The sequence below is a fragment of the Rattus rattus genome, chromosome 8 (genome assembly GCF_011064425.1).
Source record: "Rattus rattus isolate New Zealand chromosome 8, Rrattus_CSIRO_v1, whole genome shotgun sequence".
NCBI lineage: Eukaryota > Metazoa > Chordata > Mammalia > Rodentia > Muridae > Rattus > Rattus rattus.
Genome location: NC_046161.1, coordinates 59250718 through 59263672, shown reverse-complemented (window position 1 = coordinate 59263672; position 12955 = coordinate 59250718). Strand labels below are relative to the sequence as shown.

General features: G+C 46.8%; 1 protein-coding gene across 6 annotated transcripts in view; it reads left to right on the top strand.

The window, feature by feature from the left end:
* Window positions 1–8473: 8473 nt before the first annotated feature.
* Window positions 8474–12955, top strand: part of Slc24a1 (solute carrier family 24 member 1) — a 32027-nt gene continuing 27545 nt past the window's right edge. For 5 of the 6 annotated variants that reach the window (XM_032911012.1, XM_032911010.1, XM_032911011.1 and 2 more), the window contains exon 1: window positions 8478–10268. In XM_032911012.1, the coding sequence (XP_032766903.1) occupies window positions 8478–10268 (1791 nt within the window). Of the gene's footprint in view, window positions 10269–12955 lie in introns of all 6 variants that reach the window. The other variant, XM_032911007.1, reaches the window with a different exon arrangement.

Sequence of the window (12955 nt, the reverse complement as noted above, 5' to 3'; positions counted from 1 at the left end):
ATGGCTTGCTGTTCTAGGCCAGCTTAGATACATGGTCTGGTTTATGGTCTTACAGACTAAACTTAAGTTTATTAGTTTGCTCATTATTAATGATCTGATGGGTGTTCAGATTTTTGCTGTCTTGGTCCTGCTGAACAGCTGGCTGAATTTTCAGTGACTTAGAAAGGAAAAGGTCAATTTGTTAAAATTGATGATAAAAGGCAGAACTATCGAGAGGAGACCAGGTAACTCACAGCAACCATTACATGCTTTGGTACTTTTTCCTTGTTACTGGAGCCCCATGATCAGCTCCGAATCAGAAGATTGTTCAGTGACGAAAAGTCAGAACACTGATGACAAGGGACAGAGCGATTCAAAGGCAATACCTTTCAAGCTTTAGGTGACTGATAAGTCTCTTTCCCATCCAAAAGACCTGCAGTATTTACATGTTCCCACACATACTTTAAAGGAAACCAATAAGTAACATCACTTTTGTAATATCTCACCCCTTATTTCCTGACTTAAAATAGTGAACTGCTGTGACACAGGCTTTGAAAAGGTGGAGTGGTTTGGTCATAGTGTGCTTGTAAGACGGAAGTTAGTGACAAAATTCTGCGCCCCATGAACTGAACTGGAATTTCATAGTTTGTTCACTATGTCCCCAAGACAAGATTTTTATCTACAGACAGAAAGGTTAAGTAGTGAATACAGAAAAAGTGGAATGAGAGGGAGAGATGGGGAGCCATGGGCTCGTTTCCCTATGGTGTACTTTCCTCCCCTCTTATACATCAGTGCTGGCCCATGGCCTTCATCATCCTTCCTGCTGCATCTCGCCTGGCCCTGACTGACTTTCATGTGTTGCCCAAGCTTCACACTCTCCCCTTCTGTCCTACATCGCACTTCTGTCCTCTTCATCACACTGTTTCCACCAGAGTAGAAGTCTAGTGAAATCTCAGATATGACCCCCTCTTTAAAAACAAAACAACAACACCAACAAAATAAAAATGTCAAGACATTTTCTGGAGGTGGAGATGGAGCTCAATGGAAGAGTAGCATGCACAAAGCCTAGGTCCTATGTCCTGCATAAATAAGGCTTGATGGTACTCCCCTGCAATCCAAGCACTCGGGAAGTGGAAACAAAAGGATCAGAAATTCAACTACAGATGGACTTCCTAAGTTTCTTTTTTTTTTTTTTTTTTCTTTTTTTGACTTCCTAAATTCAAAGCCAGTCTGGTCTATGTGAAACCCCATCTTTAAAAAAGAAGAAAACCAGCCAGCTTGGTGCTTCATACACCTTTAATCCCAGTAATTGGGAGGCAGAACATACAGATACCTAGTTTTCAGGATGGCCTAGTTTACATATTGAGTTCAGGCTATCGAGGGGTACATAATAGTGAGACCCCCTCCCTTAGACGCCCTCAAAAGAAAAACACCACAGAGAAGCACACACAAGGATGGAGGAAGAGCATAACAAATCCCCCTTCACCAGCCAATTGTTAACTCAAATCTTTAATTTTATTTCAGTTGCATCCTACTTCTCTGCATAATATTTTGGTAGAGATCCCAGACAGCTAACATTCTGTCCAGAAACATTTTAGTACATAGCTCTAGAAATAAGAACTTTGGTCTGCCTTATCCTTTTCTTGGGTCTGTGTGCTGTGTACGCATGAATACATGGCCTTAGGAGTGCAGTGGAATTGGAGCCCAAGGGCGACACCAGGAATCTTCTTCAGCTGCTCTCCACCTTCTTTTTGTGCACAGTCTCTCAACCAAGCACAGAGCTCCCAGCTAACCAGCTAGGCAGTTCGCTCAGGGATCCCATCTCCATCTTACAGAGGAGAGACGAGGCAGCAGAGTCCAGCAGAAAGTGTCAGATCCCCTGGGACCGGAGTTACAGGTGGCTGTGACCTGCCATGTGGGTGCTGAGAACCCTGAGCTCTGCAAGAACAGCCAGTGCTCTCACCCGCTGAGCCATAGCTCCAAATCCCCCCAAATACATAAGAACCTTTTCTTTAAAAAAAAAAAAACATAATTATATGGCTGCTATCAAATTTAAAAGAATTAACAATAAATCTTTACTATCCTCCAGTTGGCTTTCAAATATCCAGTAATCTGAGGCTCTCCACTTTTTAAATGTTTTGTTTCTTTGGATCACGATCTGATTAATACCTAAACCTCGAAATCTTGGTGCGCATGATCTGTGTACACATTAGTGTGTGAGTGCATGCACGTGTGGAGGCCAGAAGTTGACATGGGACGTCTTTCTTGGGTTCTCTGCTTGTAATGTTTTTGAGATGGTGTGACTCACATCTTGGCAAGACTGGCTGACTACTGAGCTCCCGGTTGACATTTACCTGTCTCTCCTGTTCGGGAATCAGACTCGTGTTATCACGTTGTATTTTTACATTGGTGCTGGGGGTCCAAATCTGGATCCTCAAGTTTGTGCACAAGCATGTTACAGCCATTTGCCCAGCCCTCAACCATGGAAACTATTGCTATGCCTCCGAAGACTCTAACTCCAGGCTCCTCCTCTGTGTCTCTTTCCCCGTGCAGTATGCTTCACGAAGAAACTGTGGCCTCTTTCTTTAATTGCTCTCAATCCTCTTTCAGTCTTTTCCAGAGCATTTGGGAAAGTGACAAAGCTTCTCTCTATTCTAAAGTCACGGACAGACTCACTGAACAAAGAAAAGCTTTTATACATTTTCAATTCCAATGAACTTCTCTACTTTGCAAACAGGACCTTGCCTTATCCACCACTGGACACACACCCCCTCCCCCGCCAGTCTCATGTGATGCTGGATATGGAAAGAAGACAGGCAGGAAGTAAAGGGGGTCTTTGGGGGTGGGGAAAGTCTAAGGGAAAAGCAGAGAAATTGGCAATTGCCACATTTCTGTAAGAAAAAGAACGGAATCTCTCTCCTCAGAACACTCTGGAGTTTGAAAAAGAGTCTTTTTTTTTTTTTTTTTTTGAAAAGAGTCTTAAAGTCTAAATTTTTAAAGGTCCTTATGATCAAGGCTCCTACTCGCTTATTCTGGCTACTCAGTCTTATAAAACCTTAGTAGCATCTTTAAAAGGAAAAGTACACAAGGCTTTGTAACTATGTGTATTTATAACTATGTGTATGTGTCTTGTGCATGGGTACATGCATGTGCTACAAAGGCCAGATGAGATGCCCCTGGAGCTAGGGTTACAGGTAGTTGATAACCAGCTACAGCATAGTTGCTTGTGAACGAACCCAGGTATCTGTGAACGTAGTGCTCACTCTAAACTGGTGAGCCATTTCTCCATCCCCATTTAAAATCCCTACACATAATAACATTAAAAAAAAAAAAAGCCAAAGACCAAAGGCTGTGCAGTTACAGTGCCTGGCTGATGTGTGTGCTTTTTTATGGTTCCTCTCACTCTAACGTGGTGGGATCCTGTGGGACTCTTATCTTCCTAGTCACATGAATGAGGGGCCTGAGGATACAAGACTCTAGGAGACTTGTTCTTGGTCAGACTCACTATTTTATTAGTGGGTTACATAGTACCCCATATAAAAGTCTCTTAATACTTTTGAGTGGTTTAACCTTGGGGTATCTCTCAGTGTGCTGTTCATTCTCTGGGCAGCCACATTCCCGGGAAATCTCCATTAAGACCTGCTAGAGCTGGTAGAGGTAGAGGAGTTTTTCTTGCCTAGGTCTGAAGGCATTTGAATTGTAGCTCTTGATGAATTGTGTCCATTCTTTACAGGACAATTGATTATGCAGTTGAAATTTGTCTTAGTTACTTTTCTATTGCTATGGAGACACCATGACGTATAAAAGAGATTATTGGGGGGTTACAGTTCCAGAAGGTTGGTTAGAGTCCATGATAATCATGGCAGGGACCATAGCAGCAGTCAGGCAGGCATGGTGCTGGGACAGTAGCTGAGAGCATAGATCCATAAGCAAGAGGCAGAGAGAGAGAAAGAGAGGGAGAGGGAAGAGGGAGGGAGATGGAAAGGGGGAGAGAGAGGAGGAGGGGGAGAGAAAGGGGGAAGGGGAGGGGAGGGGGAAGAGAAGGGAGAAAGAGAACCTAGAAATGGCATTGGCTTTTTAAATCTCAAAGCTCCACCCCCTGCCTCAATGACACACCTCCTCCAACAAGGCCACACCTCCTAATCCTTCCTAAACAATTCTACCAACTGGGGACCAAACATTCAAATACAAGAGCCTATGGGGACCATTCTCATTCAAATCACAGTACCAATTCCTGAGGTAGACTCAGAAATAGGTAAACAACCCTGTCCTCAAACTCTCCACATCAGATCGCTCCTTTGTTCTAGAAGAGGGTAGGAAAGGACAAGGAGAAGCCCCCCTGTTACCTTGTCAAACCTTGAAGCCCTGGCTTCTCTAGCCAGTGAGGTTACCATGAGTTTATTGTGAGGGTCAGAGCGCTTGTCTGTCCTGCCACCCTGTTCCAGAGGAGAGGATAAAATGAGGCATCTGTAGAGAAAGTGCGTGAACTTCCCTCTCTCAGAGGTGCTGGACTTTCTTTCCCCACTGAAAGTCCATAAAGTCTTTGAGTATCAGTCCTCTCTCTGTGTAGGTCAGGCCTCCAAACCCCACCTCAGCCTCCACCTCCTATGATAACTTTGTTTTTGTGTGAGATAAGTTATCACTGCATTACCCAGGTTATCACTGTATTACCCAGGTTGGCCTTTAACTCACTGGGTAACCAAGGCTAACTTCCAACTCCCGATCGTCCTGCCTTCACCTCCCTAGTTCTGGAATTATAGGCGTGCGCCTGACTGGATATACTTTTTCTTCAGAGTCAAAATGAATATATTGAGTGGCAGGCATTGCTCTGAGCTCTGGGGATTCAGCAAAAGATAAGACAAAAGGTCCTGTCCTCTTGGAGCTCATTACAAGAGTCAGAGGCAAGCATTGATCAGACTCACAAGTATACAATGCACAGAGTTGTCATGATGGACTGTGTGGGGATCTTCTGCCCTGTGTGACACCTGTCTACAGTGCCAGCAGCTGGTAACCTATGGTCCCTACAAGCAAAGTAACAGCCTCAGCCCCAGGCACTGTTAACACACCTTACATAGTAACTGCTTAATTCTCAGGACAACCCTGTCAACCCGGTAGTGTCCTTATCTCCTTCCTCCTAACAACCAGAGCACTACTTACTTACATCTCAGAAGTCAGGCCAAGCTCTCGGGACTAGTGCACATGATGCTTGCATTCCTAGACGAACTGCAAACTCCTACTGTCCACTGGATTTCAAAAGGTGCTTCAATTTCATGAGGGTAGGACAGAAGAAACTAGAATAGTTTCTATTGAGTAAAATGTGGGTTAGACCCTAGCAAGAACTGGTTAACACAGTGGAGGATATGACAGAAAGGGATCTCTTGTCTGGGGACTTTCTTCTCGGGATGCTCTACACTGTAGAAATAGCACTTTAAATAGAAGAAAAGAGAACCCACTTTGTCAATTGTCCTCCTTTTGTTGTCTCTGTGGGCCAGACAGAACGTTGAAAAAAGGAAGTGAGCCTGGTTCTGCCTGAGGCATGACTGTCAGAGATCACCTTCCTTCCCTAGGCAAAGGCATCGGGTGTCACTGACAGACAGAGAGCTATCTCACTCTTCCAGCTGCAGTGCCCCTGCAGGGTTTGGCAGAGGAAGCAAGTTACCATTCACTCTTCTAGGATATTTGGGGTGACATGGGGCAGGCGTGAGGCTGGGAAGGATTACCTGTTATGTCAGATTAAAGCAGCAGCTACTCCTGTACTCATGGAAAACAAGGGAAGGAGAGGCAGGCAGGTAGTAAACACCAGGCAGTTAGATGAGCAGGCGCACCTGTTCTCTCAGCGTCTCAGATTCATCTAACTCTGCCTAGTGCGTGACATGGCTGCAGGGCACGGGACCCAAACTGCCACAGTGATCAGCTCCAAGTGGTGGGCTAGAGGCTCAGGAGGCTCAGGAGCCAATGTCTTAGGGTCCTTGTGATGTCCCAGCATGATTACCTAAGGGTTTCCTTTGGCTGAATAAAATACGTTCCAAAATGCTTTCAAATTTGCAAAGTAGTTTCCTCTCGGTCCCTCAGTTTCAACTTGATTTTCATACTCACCCTATCTCTAGGCAGGACGGGCATTACTGTCTCCACATTTACACTTATGGTTGGACTCCCACGGTAGCCAGTGGAGCCTGGTGCTGATGTCTTTTGATCACTTAAGCCCCATGTACTTTCTCTCAGTTTCCTCAGAGAACTTTCTGCCTCTGTCCATGTCTTTCCTCCCATCTAATCATGGAAGCCCTAAATGGCCTTGAATTCCCATAGCTTAGTAATAAATTTAAGTTCCCCACCTGACTCTGGTGGGGGCAGTCCCATGGAGAGTCTATTCTATTTCACCCCGGTGAAAGGTCTACCCCCTCAGGTTTGTTCTGAGGCTCTGGGACCCAGAACTTGTACAATGCCCCATAAGCTTCTTAGAGGAGGCGGGTATTAGGCAGGATTGGATATGCGTCCCCTGACATGCCCTTCATACTCGACCCTTGAATTAGGATTCCTAGGTGAGCTGGCAGGAGGAGAATGGGGTGTTCCCTGGGGTTCAGCTTCAGACCCACTCTTCCAGACCCTGGATTTTGACAAGTTTACTGAACTTGGAAGACACAGATGTCGAGGTCTGAAGGTAAATGCTGTGCTATGGTAGGAGGGTTCAGCCAGACCCCAGCTCACCTCCACGCAGGGGAAAAGAGAGACCCTCTAGAATTCCTGTAGGAGGTGCACATGGGCTCACCGAAAAGTGCTGCATTCACAAAGGGGGGAAGATAGGGAAAGGTCTGAGTAACCAGGGCAAAGGAGGAAGCTCACTTATTCCTACTCCTTTGATGGTTCTGCTCTGATATTCTAGGCTGGCACATTGACACTTCAGGTTAGTGTGGTTTACAAAAAGCCTGGGAGATTCACTGTAGGCTCATGTCTGGGTTCCTTGGAGCTGTGAGACGTTAAGGGTAGCATTCCTGTTTCATCTCAGGGTATCTGTGCGGTGGGGGTGAGAGGGGGAGGGGGAGAGGGGAGGGAAAACGTATACTGGAGAGATCTATGTGTTACTCGGCCCATGCAAAACCAGGCATTTTAAAATAACTGTTGTATATTTAGACATAGAGATTTAATGGATGTTCACCAAGTCTGGATCTCAAGGCTCTTTATAAAACAAGGTTTCTTTGAGAGTCTTTCCTCCTGCATTGATAAAACTAACCCCAATGGTTCTTGAGTCTGTCTAATGCTTTTCATAGACTTTATGTGTGTTTGGTCTCTCAGGATTCTTATAACCCGATGTCATTACTACTTATATGGGTAAGATTCCTACAAATAAATCAAACTTAAATGTTTTGGGATACAGTTCAATTGGTAGAGTGCTCTCCCAGTATACACAAAGTTCTGGGACATTGCACAAAGTCGACATAGTGACACATGCTTATCCCAGGACTTGGACCATGAAGGCAGGAGGATGAAAACTTCAGGATCGTCCTTGCCTGCATGTGATGTTCAAAGCCAGGCTGGGCTACATGAAACCCTGTCTCAAAAACTGCATTTATTACAGCATACACATGGTAAAGCATTCTAGTCAAACGTACCGTGAAAATGAAGTCCCCCTGACCAGTGGTCCTCAGTTTCCCTTCCCCAGATATGAATTTGGTTTTGCATAACCAACAACATCCACCTTGTGGTGAAGGCAGTAAGGTTAGCCTGCTCAGACGACACTGCTGGTAGGCGGTAGAGCTGAGAGTCCTGGCTTTTGGCTCCATTTCTCATTTCCCCCCACCAATGCACACCATTTGATAAGAAGCCCTTTGGCTCTTAAACTTTGTCCTCTCTGGATGAGACAGCACAAGAATTTTAAAAGAGTCTAAAACAAACTCCAACCTCAACAGCAAAAACTAAGCCACATGAGCAGGTAGAGCTTCACTTGGCTAATGTACTCAGAGACACCGTCCACTGCTTTCTCTTGCTACCTACCTTTAGAATCATGCTCTCTAGCTTCTTGTTGCCTTTGAGAAGCTGAGATTTGTGGCCTGGGGCCCAGTTATGGATTACTAAGCTCCTAGCAACCTAGGCTTGGACCTGAGGGGTGCAGGGAGACCAGGAAAGACATGGAGAATCCTAAAGCCCCCCAGGACTCACTCAGAAACTCGCACTGCTGGCGTGTCCACAGAATACTGTCTCCTGAGAGCAGGCATTGCACCCTGGAGTGGAGGGGAGGAGTGGTTAGCTTCTTCAGAATAAGGTCTCTGGCCTGATTGATACTTTGTGTCCCTGGGACCTCCATCTCTCTACTTTTCTGGATAAGAGGGTTCTAGATCTCAGAAGAAGGCAAATAACTTCTCTTCCCCTCTAGGTTTGTGGATACCCCCAGGCTGGGCTTCATGGAGAAATCTTTCCTGATTACTAACATGAATTCCAGAGCAGCCTCCGCCTCTCCCTGGACAGGATGAAAGGCCTACGGTAATCAGACATAACTGGCCATCATGGGGAAACTGATCAGGATGGGGACGCAGGAGAGGCGGTTACTCCGACCAAAGAGGCTTCATTGGAGTCGCCTCCTTTTCTTCCTGGGAATGTTGATCATTGGTTCCACTTATCAGCACCTGAGGAGACCCCAGAATCCCCCTTTAACGTGGACAAAAGTCTCCTCACAGCAGCCTATTAAACTGGCCATCAGGGACCTCCCCAATGATGAGATGACAGTGGTGGGCAGTGACCCTCCAGAGGCTAGCTCTGAAGTGGAGGGAGAGATGCTAGCACCCCAAGACACAATGATCATAGGTGAAGCAGCACCTAGCATAGCAATGGAGGACACCCCCAATCCACCCATAACAACCAAGATCACTCCAACGTCACTAAAGAACAATTATAGCCCCACAACAGCTGGCACGAGAAGACAAAAAGAAAACATCCCACCCACACCTAGCAGAGCACCGAGTCACTTCATCTCAACTTCAGGCAGACAGAGAGTAAAAAGCTATACCCCAAAACCCCGGGGAGGAAGGAAGAGCTCCAGCCCAGCTCACGCCAGGGAAGAAGGAAGGATGCATACCCCATCCCCAGCAGGTGCGCCCCGCACCATCAGCCCCACATCAACAGAGAAAGACAGTGAAACCATGGCAACCTATAGGATGTTAGAGCCCAGATCTGAGAGAACAGCAGGAAAAACTTCTCTCAGGAGAATGGCTCCGAACACCCCGACTTTCTTAACACGCGAAGTAGAAACAGACCTCGCGACTTCTCCAAGTTTGGTGGGGAAGAACACCCTGGGAAGTCCTAGAAGAGGAGAAAGAAACAGCTCTACCACTCCCCTGCGAGCAGTCCTGCAGCCTACCCCTGCCACCTCTGAGGAGCAAGTGACGGCAAGCATCAGGATGGGTAGCACCCCAGCAACCACTGAAGGTTCTACTGCTGCCCGGAGAATTGGCAATCCCTTGTCCGGAACCAGTACACCAGCTGTTAGAATTGCCTCAGCCACCAACAGGGAAAAGAGACCTTCCACAGCACACGGCACCCTAGTAACTCCCCAAGTCAAGGCAGTCCTGACCACACAGGTCCACCGCTGTGTGGTTGTGGAGCCAGCCCCAGCTGTACCCATGACCCCATCTCCGAGCATGACAGCCATCTTGTTCCCAGAGGCACCTACTTCCGGTCCCTCAGCCTTGCCGCCTGGCTGGCCAAACCTCCACCCCAAGGCGGAGTATCCCCCAGACCTGTTCAGTGTGGAGGATCGACGCCAGGGCTGGGTGGTCCTACACATCTTTGGTATGACGTACGTGTTTGTGGCCTTGGCCATCGTGTGCGATGAGTACTTTGTCCCAGCCCTGGGGGTCATCACGGACAAGCTTCAGATCTCCGAGGATGTGGCCGGGGCCACATTCATGGCTGCCGGAGGCTCAGCCCCTGAGCTCTTCACCTCTCTCATTGGTGTCTTTATCTCCCATAGCAATGTGGGTATTGGTACCATCGTGGGCTCCGCTGTGTTCAACATCCTTTTTGTCATCGGCACCTGCGCCCTCTTCTCCCGGGAGATCCTCAACCTCACCTGGTGGCCCCTGTTCCGAGATGTCTCCTTCTACATCCTTGACTTGTCTATGCTCATAGTCTTTTTCCTGGATAGTCTCATTGCCTGGTGGGAGAGCCTGCTGCTGCTGCTGGCCTACGCTCTCTATGTGTTCACCATGAAGTGGAACAAGCAGATTGAACGCTGGGTGAAAGAGCAGCTTAGCAGGAGGCCAGTAGCCAAAGTCATGGCCCTGGGAGACCTCAGCAAGGTAAGGCAGTCTGGTCCCGGCTTTCCCAGGCCTCTTTGGTGTGAAAGGGCAGGAGGAAGCTAAGAGAGCAGGGAAGAGCAAGACTGCAAGAGGCAGCTGCTTCCTTTCCCTGGCTGTTTCCTTATTTACAGCATTGCCTGTGCTCCGCCACCAGCACCTGTGACCATGGCTCTACCCCAGCCATCCTAAACAAGGGGCCTTGGTTGTGATCCTTACTATTCAGGAAAGAAACTGAAGCTGGAGGAGAAGTTAGAACATTCATCCAGGGTCACATAGCAAGCAGGCAGTGGAGTCAGAGTTTGAATCCAGCTTGGTCTGATGGGTGTCTGGAAATGCCATTTGAGCCGGCTTTGGAGGAAGGAGAGAGAGAGAGAGAGAGAGAGAGAGAGAGAGAGAGGAGAGAGAGAGAGAGAGAGAGGGAAAATGCTGATTTCTTCCGTGTACAGGGAGTTCTGATTTAGGCGGCCCCATTATTTTCAAGTGTGTTTGTTTACAGCAGGCTGGACTTGGGAAAGAGTGCAGATTAGGTGGAGTCTAGGGAAGGAGGGGTTTTTTCCCACCTATGACTGGAGATAAGCCCCCACCCCCACCCTGTGCTCTCTCACTGACAAACCAGACCCCGGGTGGAGGCTTCAGTTTGTATCTACTGGAGGTCTGTTATCCGACACACCAATGCTGGGGCTTCTCTGCCGGGGGCTGGGGGTGGGGCTTTCCTGCTTAAATTCACTGGATGGTTCAGCGACTTGAAAGATGACATCATCTGGGGCGGTGACCTCGGGAAAACAAATCCCAAATAGGGACCCCTGTCTTTCCAGTTCTGGAGAGTGAGTTTGCGAAAAGGTTGGCTTATAGCTTTTAGTGGAAGCAGAATCTTCCGTGCAGAGAGCAGAGGACTTAGCAGCTACTTAATCCCTAGCAGTTTTGATGAGTGGACAGGATGTCTACCGACCTCTGCAACAGGAGGCAAAGGATTATAGCACTTCCTTTGGGATTTTTGAAGTAACACAGTGTTTTGTTTTTTTTTTGTTTTTGTTTTTGTTTTTGTTTTTTTGTTTTTTGTTTTTTTTGGTCAGAGCATGGAACCAAAAGCCAGATCCCCTGAGTTCTAATCTGATGCTGCTTTTCAATTAATGGTATGACCTGGCCAGGTCTCTTCCCCACCCTTTCCCAGTCTCTAGGGTAAAGGATAGAGTTCTTTAATTACCAAAAGGTTCTGTCTAACTCTGACTTCTATGCTAATGTCTGAGTCCAAATCACTCTGGTTCTGATCAGCCCCACACAGTGGTTGTTCCTCCATTTATCTTTTACACCGGGCACAGACAGGGAAAGTCCTGCCTGGGGTCACAGTGCTGGCTGGGTCTGACTCCCTAATCACCGCTGTTTCCTGTCAGGCTGCTGCTCTAGGAAGCCACAGGCTTAGAGAGAGAGGGTGACTCCTTGCTGCATAATTCAAGCTGAGGAAGCAGGAGCCTCCATGGACAGGCCTCATTATGGAGTCCTGACTTCTCTGAGAAAACCCCTGGTGTGTATCATGAAACTCAACACACTCTGAAATTTCTGCTGCACCTGAGCAAGGCCATCAAAACAAAGCTCGCTAAGTGAGTGCTGCAAAACTTTAATAATCATTAAATAACCATTATTTATTAAATAATTAATAAATATTTATAAGTAACAATAGTCAAATAAATATTAATTATTCAATAATTGCATAATTTTAATAGAGAATTTGTCCAACTTAATTGTCCAGGCCAATAGTAACAGCTCTTTGTCAAGCAGTAAGCAGGGGCTGATGGCAACTGTGTTCTTACTCTGTGTTGAAACTAATCCTGTGCTCAGAAGGATTTTTAATCGACAGTATTATTAATGAAATGTTGAATTACTAACCATACATGAGGGTAAATCCAACAGTATTTAACGTATGAATGCATTGGACTTGCCACGAATAATGTCCACATAGTAGTAAATATTAATAACTCAAGATTATAGCTGTTTAAGAATTATTTAGAGTTCCATTCTGGGGTAACTTTTACCTACAGAGAGAGTAAATCACCATTTTTGTGTCTGGATTTAACTGGCTAAGAGCTATGATCTGATCCGAGGGACTAAGTTGTTACTATATGTCACCAACAGTGAGAGGACAAGCTGCCGCACTGATGCATAAGGCAGTTCTGTGCAAACTCAGTATTTGGTGTAGCAAACCACACTGGTTCTCAATCTTTGTGGCTTAGTGTAAGCCTGTACCGGCCCTGCAAAGTGTTTCTCCTTACCGATGAAACCATGAAAGCAACCTCCTCTCCTCCCTTCTCTCCCTTCTCTCCCTCTTCTCCCTCTCAATGAGTCCCTTTAGTTAAACATCCGTGGAGAAGGCAGGACTCAGAGAAACTGGGCCTTCTCCATAAGCCATGGCTCTGAAATTGATTAGTCTGGAGGAAAAAAAGGGGGTGGGGGAAGCAAGGCATGCCGGGAGTCGGCGAGCAGAGCTAGTGCAGTGAAGCCCTAACCAGGTAAGAAGAGAAACATAGGAGAGACAAAAGACTAGCTCCTCCCACTTCCTCTGCCCTATCGGCTTCTGCATCACCACTGGGTGGGAAACCTAAGTGTATCCCAAAGTCTGAGCCCAGAGTCTTAGTCTAGAAGTATTTGGTTCAATCTCTTCAAGGCCAGTTCGGAGACTGGATTCCTGCTCA